Here is an 18,989-nt window from a genome sequence, read left to right on the forward strand (position 1 = left end):
AATAATAATAATAGCAAACGATGTAAAAACATCTATTTTCCAAGTTGAATTGTCCAGCAATTCTAATGTTTTATGTACATGGTAGAATATTTGGCACCAAAGTGTATAATAGATTTCCAAACTGAATTGTGAATATTTTCAGCTTTTGTTTTAGTAATAGTATTTTAAGATGAGACTGCCTTTGATAAAAAGGTGAAATTACAGAGCTCAACATTCAGTCCATGTGTTTGCTTACAGCGAAGGTAATAACTTTTCATAAATGACTTACTGGACGACACAAGACATTTTATTATAAGCAATTATTTTATGTTCCAGTCTGAATGATTTGAATGAGAATTAACTACATTTTAACATTCTAGATAGTATCCAATTTCACTACTATTTATAACTTCCAGGCAGATGATGAGAAGATGGATATCCCTTATATGACTTATGTGTGAGTTTTCTCCAGTCATGTTCACCTGTAGATTATGTAATTATTAGATTATATAATCTTTGCCTCTTAAAAGATAATCTAATAAATATCTAGGGCATCAGATTGTGGAAAGCAAATTTACAGTATCAAAAACATTTTGCCAACTCTTATTGATGTATTCCAGATTGTTGGTGTTGAGTTTGGACTTAGACATGCCTAGAAAATAGATCTTAAAATCAGTTGAACTTCCTTCTCTAAAAAGTTTGGATTTAACCCATTAAACATACTTACTGTCCTGAGATCAGAGAATTTTGGTAATATTATATTTAACTAAAGCCCCAATCTTTTGAATGGAACATAAATGGAGTTAAATTTGTCTGTAATGAGGGTACATTCAAGTGACACACAAATTTAAGAATGCTTAAATAAAATTCAAGCTGGAAGTAAATAAATTAGTATATGGGTTATAGATGAGTGAAGGAAGCCCGACCTTTCTCACGTTACCTTTGCCCTGTCCCTAGTTTTAGAAGTTATAAGAGTCATGATTTCATGACTAGGAATGGGTAACCAAGTGAGTTTGGAATTTCATTAAGACTCAGTCCCAAAATGGTGAACTGATATAAACTTGAATTATGGGAAATAGATTCAGTTCTGAACAATTACAATTACAGATTCTTTTCCACTCTAAATACTGTACAATGTTCTTCTCATTAGAAATATTTGCTGTTTTGGGATAATGATTTGCCTGGGAAAACAACTGAATGGTCTCTAACCTGGATTACTGGAAGCTGTTGGCAGCTGAAAAGGAAAAGGAACAAATTATTCTCTCACCCCAACACAGAAAGAAAAAGAAAAGAAGTCTAAACCGGTCTGATGAGTGCCTGAGCCAGAGTCTAGTCTGACTAATCCTCCAATGAAAAGAATAGATGTAAAAGAACCAAACTAGTAAGAACTAGAGATGTTAACCCTTTGGTTTCAATGAAGGATAAAGAAATAAACATTAGAAGATTGCTTGGCACTGGTAAGAACTGGAACCAGGAAGTTCCACCTATTCAATATCAAATTAAATGTCAGTTTAAGAGTTATTTTGTTTTATTTTAACAAGGAGTTCTTTGTAAGGTGGATTAAGCTGAGAATTAGTTTTTCAGTGGGTATACATTCTGCTGTCCCCATATTGCTTTGATATCTAGAAAATTACATTTTGCATCCCACAAAGTTGGATTTGGACGATTACATAGATGAATAAATTGGTCTCCATTTACCAGGACCTTTTACTGGGCTTATCTGACATCGGAAATTTAGCTAGGAAAGGATTGGGTTTTTGTTGTTGTTGTTCAGTTTAGACTGAAAACACATTGGAAACTCAAATCTATATTTTTTATTTGTATATTTACACTGTTCCACAAAGAACCAGTATCTTTGAGACACTGTATAAATAACAAATAGTCACAATTGTTGAAAGCTTTGCAAACATCATGCTAGTAGTAGGCAAGACTATTTCCTTATTTTTTAAAAAAAAAAAAACTCCAGTTAACCTTGCTCAGTGTTACAGAGACCCAAGCCCCAGCATGAACTAAAGCAGAACTCAGATATATCTCTGGAGGGAATTTTTTTCTCTGTTTCTTAAAATCTCCAGATGATAAAATTATTTTAGGAAGAAGCTTTTCATGTGATCAAATAGTTTAATATTTATTTAAAAATGAATTAATACAAAATTAAACCCTTCCCATCTACCTTGAAGCCTTTATTATAAAAGCTTAAAACTTCAGTAAGGCTTTTAGAATACCCAAAATATTTAAGGCAAGTTTTCAAAAATGTTTCTTACTCCACCAATTCATGAATACAACTATGTGACCACTAAATTTTGCCCTCAAATATTTTGTTTATTGTAATAAAATATGTCCAATAGGAGGTTTTTACACTATGCTGCAACTATAAATACCTAACACATTATCTTTCATGTATTTGCCTACCTATATTGCTGGGTGATTAGAAGGATAAAATAAATGTCCAATTATAATAAATACAGTAACTGGAACTAGAAGTCACAAAACAGGCATTTATAAAACACTTGTTCACACATCATTTATCATTTGATTACTGTGACATAAAATTATATGTATAGTATATGTGACTCTGAGGATTAAAACTCATAGAATTTTTGTGAATTTTCAGTTTACTTTATAGTTGACATGTTTTTCAGTGGTTGATTCCCACATTTGATTCTGGCAGAAAAAAATAAACTAGCCAGATCACCAAAAATGGACCTTGAGGAAAATTATCTTCAATAAGTTGACAGTGTACAATATTATGGACTTACTTTCTTGCAGAATAATAGTGTCCCCATATGAGAATTTGCGCCCTGCAGGCAGTCACTTATCAGGGTGCAATCCTTTACAATCTAGGTGTTTTAAATTTTGCCTTGTTAACTCAGTTTGGATTTATAAAGTCTAAGCCTCTGTGGGCATATGCATTCAGTAAGGCATTTATTGCCTGTGATTATCAACATAATCCACCTAAGGAAGTAGAGTTTTTTCCTTTTTAAAACTTTGATTCAGTAAACAAAACTTTAAGGCTTCATGGATGCATTCCCAACATCCAAGGGCTGAAATTCTGGAATTTAACTCCCCCCACCTTAAATACCACCTCCTCCTTCTCCGCAGGTAAAGTCAAATTGAATTGCTCTAAGGCAGCAAAAGGTCTCAGCTTAGATTTCCCTCATCATGAATATTCAAATTTGTCCCTGTTCAGCCACTATTCGCTCCTGTTTATTTTAGGCAGGAGTGGCTCAGTCCCTGGTTAACCTTGACATACAGAGGAAGGGAGAGAGAAGTGAAGCACAAATAGGTATGTGGCACCTCCACACACCTGAGATGTGAGAACTACATTTTTACTGGTTGCCAAAGCCATCTCTGCAGTTTTGCAAAAAAGTAACTCAACGTCTAGCTCTGTCTCGTTCTACCTCACGTCTTCTCCATATTGGTCTTTGCCCACAAGAGTTGAAGATACTGTTCAGTGACGGACAAATCAGACATCAGACAAATCAGGTATGTTGTTAATGGCACTTTTAAGGGAAGAGGGAAAGGAAACTCACTCCACACCTGAGAATGCTGTGTTTTGTAGCCTTCACAAATGTTTAATCAATTATAGCAGATGTAAAGATAAGACAAATAAAACTTCAGTGGGCAGAGTTTTGAATCAAGATGGGGCAAACACATGTTTTCATCCATACTTATTCCTAATCTCTGTATGATCCCAGACCAAGATATAATTTCTTGCTCTAATCTTTTGCAAGATTGTTGTAAACATAGAATAAGAAGGAACAACTTTATTTGGCTTTCAAATAAGATAGGGAAACAAAAAAAAAAATCTCAGACAACCCACTGAGTATCTGTCTGTTTTGCATATTTCACTTTTGCAAACCTGAGTTATTGCTAAAATATGCTTAACAGAGATAGGATCTGATTCTTTAGCTCAGAAGTCAGGCAAATTGATAAAAAATTTGAATTTTCTTATTCGCCTCCAACCAAAACAGCAAATTACAAGGAATCATAAGAACTATAGTCCAAAGCATGTAAAGAACATTAGTTTGCTCAATTATGTCCTAAGAATTGGGAGACAAGAAATGTGTGTCTTGATACATTTATTTATTTTACTGCCTATTTCAAAGGTGTCCATCAATTTGTGAGTTTTAAAAATGCTCTGCTTTCTGTTATCCATGTAAAACATTGGATTAGAGTCAAATACTATGCCATTCTAGCAAGAGGGTTCTTCTGGCAAATGATTCCTTTTTGCTGTCTATATGGAGAAAAGGAAGATACATCTGTACAGAATATTTCAGTTTCTGATCTCTCCAAACTGCCTTGCTCCCAACCTATTAGATTCCTCTCAAGGATGGATGAAATCAAATGCTAAACGCTATATTGGGTGCCCAAAGAAGGGCACATCTAACATCTCTACTCTATGAACTGTGTTGGGTGCCAGTTTCCTTCAATTCAAGATGTTGCTTATGACCTGTAAAGCCCAACATGGAATAGAACCAGGCTGCCTATAGATCCAGCTTCATCCCACTCAGTCAGGCAAGGAATGTATGTTGCCAACCTCCTCCCAATCAAAGAACTCCAACTGGCAGGGTCTAGGAGAGAGCATTCTCTGCCATTATCTCGACCCTATGGAAGTAGTTAGGACATGGTAGATAGTTTATCTAGTTATCTACAATATCCAATAAAAATGGGTCCTGGACCCCTCCTTTCTTCCTTTTCCCAACCTCCGATCCTAGTCATTTATTGAAACAATTCCCATAATTCTGAGCCAGCATATGGGGGGGGGGGATTCCAGGTTGATAGACAAAGAGAACATGAGTAAAAAAAAAAGGGAAATGCAATAGGTCATGTGCTTCAGAGAAACATTAAATGTCTTAAAGTTTAAGCATGGTTTTGGGGACAGCATATTTGAATCTGTAACTTAGTCACCAACCTTAAAAATAATGTAACACATTTGGAGGATACTTGGTTGAAGAACGCTGGTTCTGAGTGACATAGCACTTGTTAGACTAAAGATTACCATTCATCTATGTTTCTAATATCTCTCTCTGGTTCCACTTCTGAGCTGGAAGATAAGGTTGGATTTTAGCAGCCCACATAGCAATCTATGGACACAGTGAATGGGCTCTAATATAGGACATACAGTACATGGGATGGGAGAAAGGTTATCTCTTCTTTTTGCTTGTCTCACAGGGAATAGATAGGCCTTCAAACAGAAGGTTGAGTTCAGTCTTTTCTTTCAGTAGGTTGTCTATTTGTAAACTATTATAATGGTATCTCAAGCTACAATATCTTTAGATCACACAGCAAACAAATGTTTTAATTTAGCTCCTGCCCTTGTTCTTGATCCAAATAGATTTAAAACAAGAAGTTACACCTTGAGCAAATATAAAATCCTGAGACGAGCTAGAAGCTGAAAAATAATAATCAATGCATAATAATAATTTAAAGATACACTTTCAAATTGAGTTCCCCTGCTGATTTAATAAGCATTCCATGCAGTTTTCTTTCCTATTCCCTTTTAAAGGATTTTTTTCCCCAATATTCCACAGTCTAGCCTTAAAGTATCTTGGTGGTCACCAAATGCTAACCAATTGTAATTCTACTTAATTTTTAAGTTGCCACCTAGATGGAAAGAATAAAAATTATTGTAGTTGTTTGTGGACAATTTTTTTATTCAGCAAGAAGATATAACTATAGCCTATTTTTCTCTTATCTAAGGCTGGCCCATATGGATCATTTAAAAGGACTCACAAGACCCACTTGGTTAGCACCAGATTAGGAAACCAAAGTCATGTATGCCAACACTTCTTTTATTGGTTGTAGAAACAGAATATTGGAAGTCTGAATGTCCTCCTCACCCCCTTATTATTGTGAGAACTCAAAAGAATCTTGTCTTGAGATGATTTCTCAATTCTTGCCCAGCCTCAGATTTCTGACTGTTGTTTTAATTCTGGTTCTTGCTCCTATTTCTCAAGTTTATTCCTTCTGCACATTACAACTGGCTTGTTTAGCTTGGCATAATGCATGGATTCAATCAGCGTAATTCTTGGGATACTTAAACATCAAAAATAAATCTTTCCCACATACATGGAATTTGATTTTGTCCTCATTATTTGTATTACATATTTTCTTCTCTAAGGCAATAAGGGCATTGACACAGATCAAGAGAGGAAGTTCATAGTTTTCTTGCTTATGTTATCCATCTAGCTTGCATAATTTATTTTTGGAATGAAAATAGGGATTTGGGGTGAGGTGTTTATTATGTGTACATGAGGAATATGAAGCTCAGAATTCTAAATATGATCTTATTGATCATTTATTGGGGGGGGGGGAGAAGAACCAGCCAATGTCACAAGATCATATGTGCTTTTTTCCTCTTTTCCAAGGGTGACTGATCCTTCCTGTTGGCACCATGGCAGAAAATAATTATAGTTGGTGGAAGTTAACCTTCCTCCGAAAGAAAAAATCAACTCCAAAGGTATTGTATGAAAGTCCAGATATTTATGGAGTGGCCAATGATGAGAGTGTACAAGAGGGCATGCCAGCAGATGGGAGCAGTGGAAGCCACAATGAGCAGGAATTCAATGCCCGGCTAGAGAAAATTGTGGACAAAAGTACCAAAGGGAAACATGTCAAAGTTTCCAATTCTGGACGCTTCAAAGAAAAGAAGAAAATCAGGGCTACTTTGCCCGAAAACCCCAATTTCTTTTCTGATGGGGAACGGGATGAAAAATAATGGCCAAGTGAAGGAGATGCTTTTCATAAGCCCGTTTTTGAGGACATTTCTCAGCTGAAGAGAAGCTGATGTTGACACATCAGGTTCATTACATTTGCTAATGAAGTTAACGAGGGAACCATCTGAAACTTTAGGATCGGGTCCTGATTTTCATATGAAGTTTCTCCAAAGGATGAACATTACATTATGTTTTATTTTGTTTTCCTCTTTTTTAATTTAAGAAATAAACAATGCAAGATTTGCATTAAACACAAGCTTATGAGGGACTTATAAATGAGAAAGGAATATTGAGAGGTAGAACACAGAAAAGGGAGCATACACACTACTATCAAATTCAGATCAATTACCCCTCCTTAGCTACCTTGTTAACATTTTAATCGGAGTAAATAGAAAATGTTTGTTTTGCCTCTCAGGCCTGCCCAGCTCTTAGCACACTTCGGCAGCTGTTCTGATAGGCCTCATTGGTACTGGCACCTGCATTCGTCTTCCCTCCTCCCTGCTATAAGCTTTCTTGCAACAGCGATTGAATTTGACTATCACTGAAAATTATCCAAACATTCACCTTATATGATTTTATTCTGTCATAGAAAATTTAGAAGGGAAATGTTTTAATAGATTAAGTTGCTTCTTATAGGTGAGCTTTGGTTGTCTCTTAGATATCAACAACTAAGGCGAATCTGATGTCAGTACATGGAAAGATTCTACAGCAGTTCATACAAATCTTTATTTTTAAGAAATTTGAAAACAATCTGATAATTACCATCAGTCAGCATGAGCTGTCAAAAACAGATCTTGCCAAATGAACTTAATCAAAGGTTTGTTTGGATAGAATCCTTAGATTGAGGGAATGCTGGAGATGTAGTTTAACTTCATTGCAGAAAAGCACTTTACAAAACAGCCCATATTCTGCATAGCATGCTACTTGAGTTTAAGCGGGATGGGTGGCTACCAAGCTGACTCAAAAATTGAGCTCAGAGTACTAATAAGTGGTTCCTTATCAAATTGGAATAAGGTACTAGAGGAAGAAAAATCTGGTCCGGTTCTAAGCCAGGAGAAAGGAGCTGGAAATAAAATGGAGGCTGACTGGCTGCAAGGAAAGAAGGTTTATTTGGTTTCCAGAAACTTCAGTGACAACAGCAATGTTTCTCGCTTGTCCAACTCCTTGGCTGGGAGAATGAATGGATCTTTATAGGGTTCTGGGATTTTGTGATTAAGATGCTCTAGGCTAGGGGAATTGTGCAATGTAGTGTTTTTTGCTATTCTAATGGTGGTGGGTTAATCCTAAAGGTCATGTCTTGTCTTTAGAATTTGGATGGGGGGTGTAAATTCTTAATCCCTTCAGCTGTAAGGGCAGAAGGCATTTTGTTTATGAATAGATTGGCCCAGTCTTTCTTCATAGATACAAAAATCAATCTCTAAAAACTTGAGGCTATTAAGAAAGACTGGAGTTATTTTCTGCCTTTGTTAAGATTTATTTTTCCTGAAATTCTCCTTTGGAGAAATATCATATTCTGCCTCATTTTAATATTAAGAATAAATAATATTTTAATCTGGGGATGGAGGGCTTCCTACAGTACCATGTGGGTGGAGGGAATATCCTAGGTCCTGAATTCTGAAACATTTTTTATTACTTGGATAAAGACATGAAGCTTTCTCGAATTTGCTGATGATATAAAACTGGATAGGATATCTTTCAGAACAGAAATAAAATTTAGTAGTTTTTATAAAAGAAATGGGATAAAATATCAATATTATTTAAAAGAGATGATTGCAAAATTATTTTCTAAGGAAGCAGAAATTCTATGGATAAATTGCAGTACTAATAAATTGTAAACTGAATATGGGATTTGGATCAATAATGTGATATGCTTGAAGGGAAGAAAACTAAAACCAAAAGGCAAATATAATTTTAGGTAGCATATACAGAAATGCAGTTTTAAAATAAAAATTCTACTTGCACTTTGTTCTGCATTTGATGTGCCCACTCTACCTTGAATACCATGACTAGTTATGGCTTCTGATTCAGACAATCTTTAACATTTTAAAGTATAGCAATGAGAGTAACAGGTGACTGGGAAGAGAAATATAATCCTTGATTTTTAAACTATTGGACATGTAGACTTCAGCTCCCAGAATGGACTTCACATATTTGTGAAGTTGAAGTCCATACACCATGAAGTTGCCAACTTTGAAAAACAGTGGATTAAATGAAGAAGGATGGTTATTTTTGAGAAGAGACCAACAAGAGCTATAGTCATGTTTTTCAAATACTTGACAGGATATAACATTGAATAGGGCACTGAATAATGTATTTAAATTACAGGAACAGATTATTATTATTGAATATGTATGAAGGGAAAATTACTTCTGAATTGTAAGTGCTTTTTGACAGTGGAACCATTAATCAGAGAAGTAGTGCCTCCCCTTTGTTGGATGCGTTCAGGTGAAGATCAGATGAAGATTAGAGAAAATCATCTATAATTGGAACAATGGACTACAACCTGTTGACTTAATAGCACCTACCATAGTATGGCTCTTGAACTTGATGGGTGGACAGCATTACTTTACTAATTTAGCAAAAAGCAAAGGTGATTCTTCTAGTGATTTTGAGCATAGTCTTCGACTTATGACATACTACATAATGAAGCCTGTTCATAATTATTGTAAGTCATGACAGTCATTTAGTGGGTTGATCATAACCAATACAAATTTACAACTTTTTTTGTGGCAATCATTAAACAAACATCATGGTCATTAAGTAAATCAATGGTTTGCTATGGGCCCAGTTTTACAAAAACCCAGAAATAAATGAGGGTGGAGGTTCTTTCTCTGAGCTTGAGGGTTGGTTTCGAACTTTTCATTGCCAGGCTAGATAACATCTTCAGCAGAGTTTATGGAATTCCCTAAATTCCACTAAAGATGTTACCTATTCTAGTGACAAAATATTTGGAAACCAATCCACAAGCTCAGAGAAAGAACCTCCACCCTCATCCTACACCCAAGCTACAGATATTTGTCACCAAAAGTAAATGCCAGTTTTCAGCAAAATTATCATAAAACGTAATTATATGATCTAAGATCCTGGAAACATAAATGGGCCCAAGTAGTTGAGCACCCAAAGTTCGATCACATAATTGTTGGAACTTTGAACCCAGGTCATACATACCTTGAGGTAGGTCCATTATAACTTTGAATTATCACTAAGCAACTGATCAGAAATCAAGGACTACCTGAATATTATTACGTTTTCTGGTACATGAGCTGCCTAAGTGATGTCCACAAACCCAGCTGTTCAGTACATACTGTGCATTGCAATGTATATACAATGCTATTTATGTGCTGTATCCCTAGCAGAAAAGAGGGATACTGATTTTAATGCAGGCCAACAAATAAGTAGGGTCAATACATAAACTTGCACTCAAATAAAATGTGGTGAAACTATGGCAACACTTTTATGTACCCCAAGACCAGTGCTTTTGTAAGACAAAATGACAAAAGCCAGGTTTCAGATAACCCACTAAGTAATGTAATTGGTGTTGTTTTAGCATAATGTGTGAACCAAGACACAGTAACTTATAAACCATGATTTATAGTACAAAATCAACCAATAGGGGTTTATTCAATAACTATGGCTTAATACAATATATGAACCCAATCACTATGAGATTGAGATTAGTAGTAGGATCTCTTAGGAGGGCAGATATATGATTTCATTTTATTTATTAATCACATTTACATGAGATACTGCTTCGGGATCCCACTAAACTTGTCTGCTGTCCTGTAGTATGATGAAATTTGCTATTCTTCCTCCAACTTTGAAGTAAAATTTTAACTGTAAAATCTGTTGGATCTAGTCTATAAACTGGGAAGAGAAGACTCTTGTGCTCTGCATCAGGTGGCAAAAATGCTGGATTTGTCCTGCAGAATTACATGGCTCAGATACAAATCACCATCTTGATATCAATGTACAAATAATATTCATCTTCAAGCTTTATTAGCTTCTTATATTATTTTTTAGTCAGACAATACTTTATATTGGAACAGATCCAAATGTAACTCAACAGATTATCAGGAATTTCTATCAACACCACATGAAAAAAAACCAACTAAAGAGGGAACTGTAATACATGAATTGGTGCCCCATTAAAATTTGACTATAAAATCCCCTTTTATGGTCTTCAGTTTCCTTCTAGTGCAGCGTTATTATATTAAGCTGTGTTAGATACTTGCTCTAACTACAGTGGTTTCCACCAAGGTCCTCTGTTCCGGCGGGAACAGAGGTTTACTCCTATTGGTCGAAGGGTCTGACAGCTCCCTATAAAGGGGTTGCTGTCAGACTCAACCTTCGCTGGATTGTTCTCACTTGTAGTACTTAATAAAGAGCTGTTGTTACTGTTAAGCCTGTGTGTGCCTATCCATTACCCAATCTAACACTGGTGATGAGGATGGGATTGGAAGGCAACTAGGCGAACCAAAAGAGCATAGCAATCCAGCAAGTACATCCAGCCCTGAGCTCAGCGCGACTTCGAGCAGCCATTTTTGAGCGGCAAACCCAAAACACCCTCTGAACACAAAATGGCCATGCACGCCCCACCGACTCCGTATGACCCAGTCACCGAGAACTGGGACTCGTACATGCTACGATTTGGCTGCTTTCTCTAGGCAAATGACCTCATGGACCTTTCTGAAGGCCGCAAGAAGAGCATGTTCCTCGGATACTGTGGCCAGGAAGTGTTCGAGACCTCTCTGAGCCGACACCGCTACAATCAGTCGCCTGGTCCGTGCTTCAGCAGACACTGAGAACCAACTATGCGTCCAAGCCTTCCAAGCACGTTCGCCGGCATGAGTTTGACATCAGGCACCAGAAAGAGGGCGAGTCAATTAATGAGTACGTTACGGTGCTTCGAAAGGCCGCAGCATACTGCGAATTCTGAGACCTGGATGAGCTGATTCTGGACCACATAATTTGCTGTGTACGGAACATTAACCTACAGAGGAGGTTACTCGCTAAATCTAACTTCACTCTGCAGATCGCCTTGGACGAAGCCAGGGCGTCAGAATCAACCATCAAATCGACTGAGACTCTGCAGCGCCAAAGCGCTCCACAAGGTGTGCGAATGTGTACACGCATACATCGTGAGGCTGCAGAGGCCGAGAGCTCAGAAGGCGAAGAAGATGACAGCTGCTTCATGTGCATTAGCCGCGCCCAGCTGGTGTGCAAATTCAAACTGCATCTCTCACCTTGCGCTAGCTGCGGAGGAGACCATGCCAGATCGGCTTGCCATTTCCGTGATGCAACCTGCCACCGCTGCGAGCGAAAGAGGCACATCGCCAAGGTGTACCGGAGTGAATTCCCTGCCACTACCTGGCAGCCTAGACGCGCACCAAACTGCCAACAGAAGCCCAGCCAAGGCAGAAGCCACCACAGCGCTCAGAGGGCAACAATAGAGTCACCTACCACACGTCAATCGGCCAAGTCCACACCAGGTGGCCAAAAAAGCTGAAGGTTACAGTCCTCATCAAGGACTCTCCATGTGAGTTGGAGATCGACACCTGGTCATCACTGACCATCATGTCATGGTCCATCTTAGAGCAGGCTATCCCTAGCCTAAAGAAGCAGCATCTTCGCACCCCTGACATCCGCCTACGCAATTATCAGGGAAACCAGGTCCCCATCGTGGGCCAACGCACCTTCCAGGTCAAGTTCAAGCAATTCAGCGGGAAACTCCCAGTGCCAGTGCTCAACGTCAACCTGCAGAGCCTCCTAGGGCTAGATTGGTTCCAAGCCCCAGGCCTAGAGTGACCGGAATCAACGCCTTGAAAGACGACAGCGCTGAAGCCATCTTTAAGGAGTTCGAGGACGTCTTCGGCACCGGTCTGGGTAAGTATGTGGGGACTCCAATTTCCTTTAGTTTGTACCCCAACATAGCTCCAATAAGGCTAAAACCCAGGAGATTACCTTTTGCTCTCTGCCCCAAAATTGACAGGGAAATTGACAAGCTCATAGGCCAGGGAATCCTAGAGCCGGTCAATCACGCACGCTGGGAAACCCTTATAGTGACACTGTCATATCTGATGGGTCTGTCCGCATCTGCGTGGACGACAAGTGCACAATAAATAAAGCGCTACAACAAAGTGCCTACCCTGTACCCATTGTACAGCACCTCCTTCATTTATTAGGTCCTGGAAAAATTTTCGCAAAATTGGCATGGCGCAGGCATACCAACAATTGCCTGTAGATGGTGCTATGGTGGAGGCCCAAAACATTGTGACACCCAGGGGTGCATGCAAAGGTCACCATCTGCAATTCGGCGTTAGTATTGCCCCTGGACTGTTCCAAAGCGTCATGGACTGGCTTTTGCAGTGGATTCCAGGAGTCATCCCCTATTTCGATGATATCTTGGTATCGGCTGCAAATGAGGCTCAACTTTTCAAACGTGTATGAACAGTTTTGCCTCGAATTAGAGACAAAGGCCTTCGTCTCAAAAAAGAGAAATGCCAAATTAACTTGCCAAGGGTTGAATTTTTAGGTACCTAATCGATGGCTCTAGGATTCACCCAACCACACAAAAAATTAAAGCAATTCAGGACACCCCCACACCTCGCAATCAAACCGAGCTGCAGGCATTCCTCGGGCTCCTTAATTTCTACAGTGTCTTTCTTAAACAGAAAGCCATCATTGCTGAGCCCTTATACCGTGACCTGGCTAAGAACGTGAAGTGGTCCTGTAGCAAAGCCGAGGCTGCCGCATTTGTGGCGGTAAAACGACTCCTGTCAGCGGACTCCTTCCTGGTACAGTACAGCCAGACCCTGCCATTGGTGCTGACCTGCGACGCTTCCCCATTCAGCGTCTGCCCCGTCCTCAGCCACCGCATACCCAACAGAACCGAAGCCCCTATTGCATTTTACTTCAGGATCTTGTCTGCCGCAGAGCGGAACTACAGCCAGCTGGACCATGAGGCTTTGGCTCCAGTGGCCGGAGTAAAGAGGTTCCATGAGTATCTATATGGCCAGGACTTCGAACTGGTTACAGACCACAAGCCGTTGTTGGACTTACTGGCTGGGGACCGACCTACCCCAGTGTCATTATCACCTTGCATGACCAGATGGACCATCATCCTAGCTGCCTACTCCTTCCGTCTCATCCACCGACCAGGCTCCACTTTTGGGCATGCTGATGCTCTAAGCTGCTGCCCGCTGCCTGAACTTCTCGCTGACCCAACCCCCAAGATGCCAGTCCTCCTCATTGACTGCCTTGAGACTGGGCCTGTCTCGTCCAGTGACATTGCCCGTCACTCTGCGAAGGACTCCACCATGAAACAAATTTTGAACTGGGGGTGGTCTAAGGGGCCTGTTGAGGCTGATTTCAAAATGTATTTTGCCAAACGCGATGAGTTATCGGTTGTAAATGGCTGTTTACTGTGAGGGGACTGGGTTGTTGTTCCACCCAAACTGTGCATTGCAGTATTAGAGGCTTTACACGTAGGGCATCCTGGAATTGTCAGGATGAAGTCTTTGACTAGGAATTACGTGTGGTGGCCTAACATGGACAGGGAGATCGAAGAATGGTTGGCTACCTGCACACCGTGCCAAGAGTCCAGACCAGCTCCCCCAGAGTGCCAGCTAAGGACCTCAAGCACCATGGTCTAGGGTGCACATTGACTTTGCTGACCCAGTTCACGGCCAGACATTTCTCGTAGTTGTGGACGCCTACTCGAAATGGTTAGAGGTAGTCCTGATTACCTCCACTACGGCAGAAGCAGTCATCAAGGTGCTACAGAGACTTTTCTCCACGCATGGCCTGCCCGACGTCTTGGTCTCTGACAACGGGCCCCAATTCATGGCCATGCAATTTGAGACCTTCCTAGCAGCTCAGGGAATCAGGCATGCCTTGGTCACGCCATTCCATCCGGCCTCCAATGGACAGGCTGAGAGAATGGTGAGATCTACAAAAGAGGCCCTCTCTAGGATGGGCCCGGGAGATTGGCAAACACAGGTTGACCACTATTTGGTAATTCAGCACATCACACCCAGTGCCACTACAGGGAGAAGCCCCTCTGAGCTTCTCGTGGGTTGCCAGCTAAGGTCCCACTTAGCTACACCCCAATTATTCTGCCTCATTGCCCCCTGACTCCACAAGCAAGATTCTGACATTTAGCGTAGGGGATTCGGTATACGCCCACAACTACACCGGTGGAACTCTCTGGATTCCTGCCACAGTGATAGGCATTACCGGCCCTCGCTCTTACCTCCTAGAGCTCGAGGATGGTAGGAATTGGAGAAGGCATATTGACCAATTTCGTGGCCGCCTCTCCAACTCCACTCTTAGACAACCAGAGGTAACTCCTACATGAGTTAGCCAAAGCCCTACCTAAATGGAGCAAACACTCACTCCTTGCAGGGCCAGTTCAAGCCCAAGGGTACCGGGAAACCTATCTGGTTATGTTGCAGGCCCGCAGCGAGCTCCGAGTGAACCGGCTCTAGAAGCTCCAGCTGCGGCCTGTGAAAGCTTCCAGGAGCTTCCACCAAGAGGAGCTGTGGAGCAAACAAGTCCGTCCGACCTGTCCAAGGAAGCACCTCCTACTGAACTGCGCAGCTCAGGCAGAGCTACCCAAAAGCACGCCTACCTGAGTGACTACGTAACAAGTAGGATTGTTCCATCCAAGAGGGGAGGGGTGTTAGATACTTGTTCCAACTACAGTAGTTCCCACCAAGGTCCTCTGTTCTGGCGGGAACAGAGGTTTAATCCTGTTGGTCAAAGGGTCTGACAGCTCCCTATAAAAGGGCTGCTGTCAGACTCAACCTTCACTGGAATGTTCTCACTTGTACTTAATAAAGAGCTGTTGTTACCGTTAAGCCTGTGTGTGCCTATCCATTACCCAATCTAACAAGCTGTTTAAATATTCTATTGTTTTAACATCTTATTTGATTTGCTGGCTGGGGAATTCTTGGAGTTGAAGTCCATTAAAACACTGATATATAGCAAGGTTTCTTGAAACAGTTCCTCTCCAGCTCAAACTGAATAGTAATCACCATGTAAAAAGATTTCCTCCTCCTCTAAAGTACCTTTTTTTTTTAATAGCTTCATCAAAGACTACTTTTGTAAATCTTTCATCATTTTTTACCACAGTATGTCCAAGGTTGAATAGCTTGTGTGGGGTTTTTTTTCCTGATGTCTCAGTGAAAATTCTGAGGTGAGGGGGTTGGTGTTGGACTGGCTGTTCCTTCTCAGAAGAATTATACAGAAAGTTAATAGGAACTTTATATTGTAATTCATTTGCTATATTCTAGAAAGGGCGCTGTTAAATATAAGGAAACAAAAATAGCTTCTTTGTTTTTGTCTCTCTCACTGTCTCACTCTGTAACTCAGAACTCTTTAACACTACCTAGAATTACTTCTTCAGAATTTCCCCAATATCTCTTATCAGCAAGAATAATAGTTGAAAAGAAGATTTGAACATTTTCCCATGCATTTATAAATTCAGCCTCAAGCTTTATTTTTATTATTCCATATTCACATCTGAAATTCCATTTCCTATGAGTCATTTCAATAATGGCAAATATTAATTTGTCTGATTTTGTAATTCTGATCCACTAAATCAGCAGAAATGCCTTTAAAATATTTGCTTGCTACATATGTTCAGTTCAAGGTTGTTCTTTTCCCACATTTACTGCAATAACCCTCAGGTTATTTCCCTTCAAATTTGTCTAGCAAACCACATGAACTTTAGCTGCCAAGAACTACATTAATAACTCATCCATCAACCTCGTTTTGCTCTTGTAAAAATTACAATTTTGATAAACTTTGAACAGCAGTTTTGTTGAACTCTGTAACAGTTTCTCTTGTGATCTGGCAAAAATCACCTTATGTAGTTTGTTCCAATTGTCCTAAATGTATTTATTATGAAAACAATTAAAAAGTGACCTATTTCATCTGAATTATTAATGCAAACTCAAAAATCAGCTGTTTTTCCAATAAAAGTGTATGTTTGTACCTCAGGGTTGAAATGAGAGGTCCTTGGTGCACTCTGAGCTTGGTTGTTTTCTTGCAGATGTTTCATTACCAAACCGTAACATTATCAACGTTAGTAGGGGATGGGGGGGGGGTGTTCTCAATTTATATTCTACTGACTTGCCCTGTCAACCATTGGTGGGTTTGTGGTGGGGCTGTTTGCTTTTGCTTGTTTGTTAGTTCTTTGAGTGGGATATTATTCACTTCTTGACTGTTGATTTGATGTTAGTCTTGGTGTTAATCTATGCCCTTCTAGCCCTGAATTGCTTTTAAGATGTATTTTGGTCCTTTTGCCTCTTTTGTTGGCCTGTTGATTATGCCTTTGCACAGTATGTCAATGTTATTAAAATCTGTTTATGGCACAATTGCCAGAATGCCAGGCTTCCAGTAATTCTCTAATGTTTTTGGACTTGACTTGGCTTCTAGAATGATCACAATTTCCGTGAAAAACTACTTTAGATTTAAGAAAATTGAGTGTATGAGAGGCCTTTGATGTGGTGGTAAAGGTGCTGGATTAGAACTGGAGAAACCCAGTTTTAATCCTCTCTGAAAGCCATCTTGGTGACCTTGGCCAGCAACTTCTCTCAGCCCAAAACAGGGGCTGGCTATGACAAGCAGGGACAGGCTGTGACAAACAAAACGCCTACAATATTCATCAGGTATTGATGACTTTGTTGTACAAACTGAGCAAGTATGGTACAAACAAGTAGACCCTGAATTGAGTGGGACAAATGTAATAGGAAGGGAAACATAGTCAAGGATGCCTGCACTTAATATCAATTCCTGCCTTAAAGTTATACCCCACATGTCAATATTACATTTATCTACAGGTGGCAACACTTAAGCAAATTTACCTGATCTCAAAAATTTAAGCCAGGTTGGGCATGGGATTTCAACAGGATATTGCCAGGAAATCCTAGGCTATAGGGAAATTTTAAGAGTGAAATAATTCCTGGAAGAAGGCAAGGGAATCCTGTGATAAGTGTACAACTGGTTTGATTCTTATAACAATGAAAGGGAAGAAAATGTCAGTCTAATTAAGCATGTATAGAGTGTTTTTCTGTGAATACAGGTCTCACATTTGTGTCTGCATTTTTCAGAATTTCTCCACAGAGAAATAGCGAGGGCTGTATGTTTCTTACTGAGTTGGCAGGGGGTGGCATGGCATGGCAGGACAGTCCTGATGCTAAAAAAAAGGAAATGGATTGTATGGCAAGCAGATGGCAGCATAGATGATATTCTGTAGACTTTGCTACATTCTGGTGGTTGTCTGGATTTTGACAGTCCAGTTGTGATCGGCCTAAACATAATTATAATCTAACTTCCACAAATCGGCCAAAATTTGATGCAACAGATTAAACCAAGTGTTTTTAGGAGCATGGTTTACAGTTTAGCACAATCTAGGAACCTTTCCTTTTAAGCAATGATATGCTGGCACTAATTCTGTGTTGCTATAATATAGAAGACACTGGGTACCCAAACTCCAGTCATTTCTTATGCTTTGTAAAATATGTTTTAATTTGTTCACTCACGCTAACCAAAAGAGGCTACATTTTCAGGCAGTAAAGAATGAGGATGGGCTCATTCTAGGACAAAGCAATATATTATTTTGCTAAAAGATAAGAAAGAGAGTTGGGGATAAAGGAAATATATTTCCTTGGGGCAAACTTGGATCCAGTAAAAAACACATCCATACAATGTAGTCTTTGTTCATACTGAAATATCCCTGCTTTATTGCTCGTACATTTCAGAAATGGATGCACCGAGGTATTCAAAAATAGGCTCTTTATGTAGCTATTCCTGTTTTGGATGAGCGTATATAAAGGAACCTATTCACTTGCATATGAAATTATCTTCCTACTTATTTGTCTTCTCTGTTTTGATCAAAAAGCATCTAGGCTATCAGCAATATGATGCTTTTCAATGGTCACGTTGAATAAGGATAATGACATTATTTCTCGTTCATTTACCGAAGACAGTGGTTTAGGCAAGTTTATTTCACAGCCATTTCTTACCCTGCTAAGAGAAGACTGCTATTAAGCTTCTGGAAGATTTTCTTAGAAAGAAAAACAAAAGCCACCAATCCCTCAGTTAAAATTAAGCTACTTCCCCAAGGTCGGACAACTACAGTGTGTTCAACCATGTATTTACTTGAAACAAAATGCATAGAGTTCCCACCCTACTCCCACTACTGCCTCGCCATTTACTCCTAAAATTCTTATATTTTCTGATACATTACAAACAGATTGGCTTTTTTTTTTTTGCTTTTCTTTTTCAAGG

At 39.6% G+C, this 18,989-nt stretch overlaps 1 protein-coding gene across 1 annotated transcript; it reads left to right on the top strand.

Moving 5' to 3' along the window:
- Nucleotides 1–156: 156 nt before the first annotated feature.
- Nucleotides 157–9,584, top strand: PRR15L (proline rich 15 like). Its single transcript, XM_081933688.1, has 4 exons — nucleotides 157–242; nucleotides 1,257–1,436; nucleotides 3,193–3,462; nucleotides 6,348–9,584. Exon 4 carries the CDS (start codon nucleotides 6,374–6,376, stop codon nucleotides 6,695–6,697), a length of 324 nt encoding a protein of 107 aa, XP_081789814.1. The 5' UTR covers nucleotides 157–242; nucleotides 1,257–1,436; nucleotides 3,193–3,462; nucleotides 6,348–6,373; the 3' UTR covers nucleotides 6,698–9,584.
- The last annotated feature ends 9,405 nt before the right edge of the window (nucleotides 9,585–18,989 follow it).

Source organism: Natrix helvetica (genome assembly GCF_964273705.1).
Source record: "Natrix helvetica genome assembly, chromosome: Z".
In the NCBI taxonomy this organism is placed as follows: Eukaryota; Metazoa; Chordata; class Lepidosauria; order Squamata; family Natricidae; genus Natrix; species Natrix helvetica.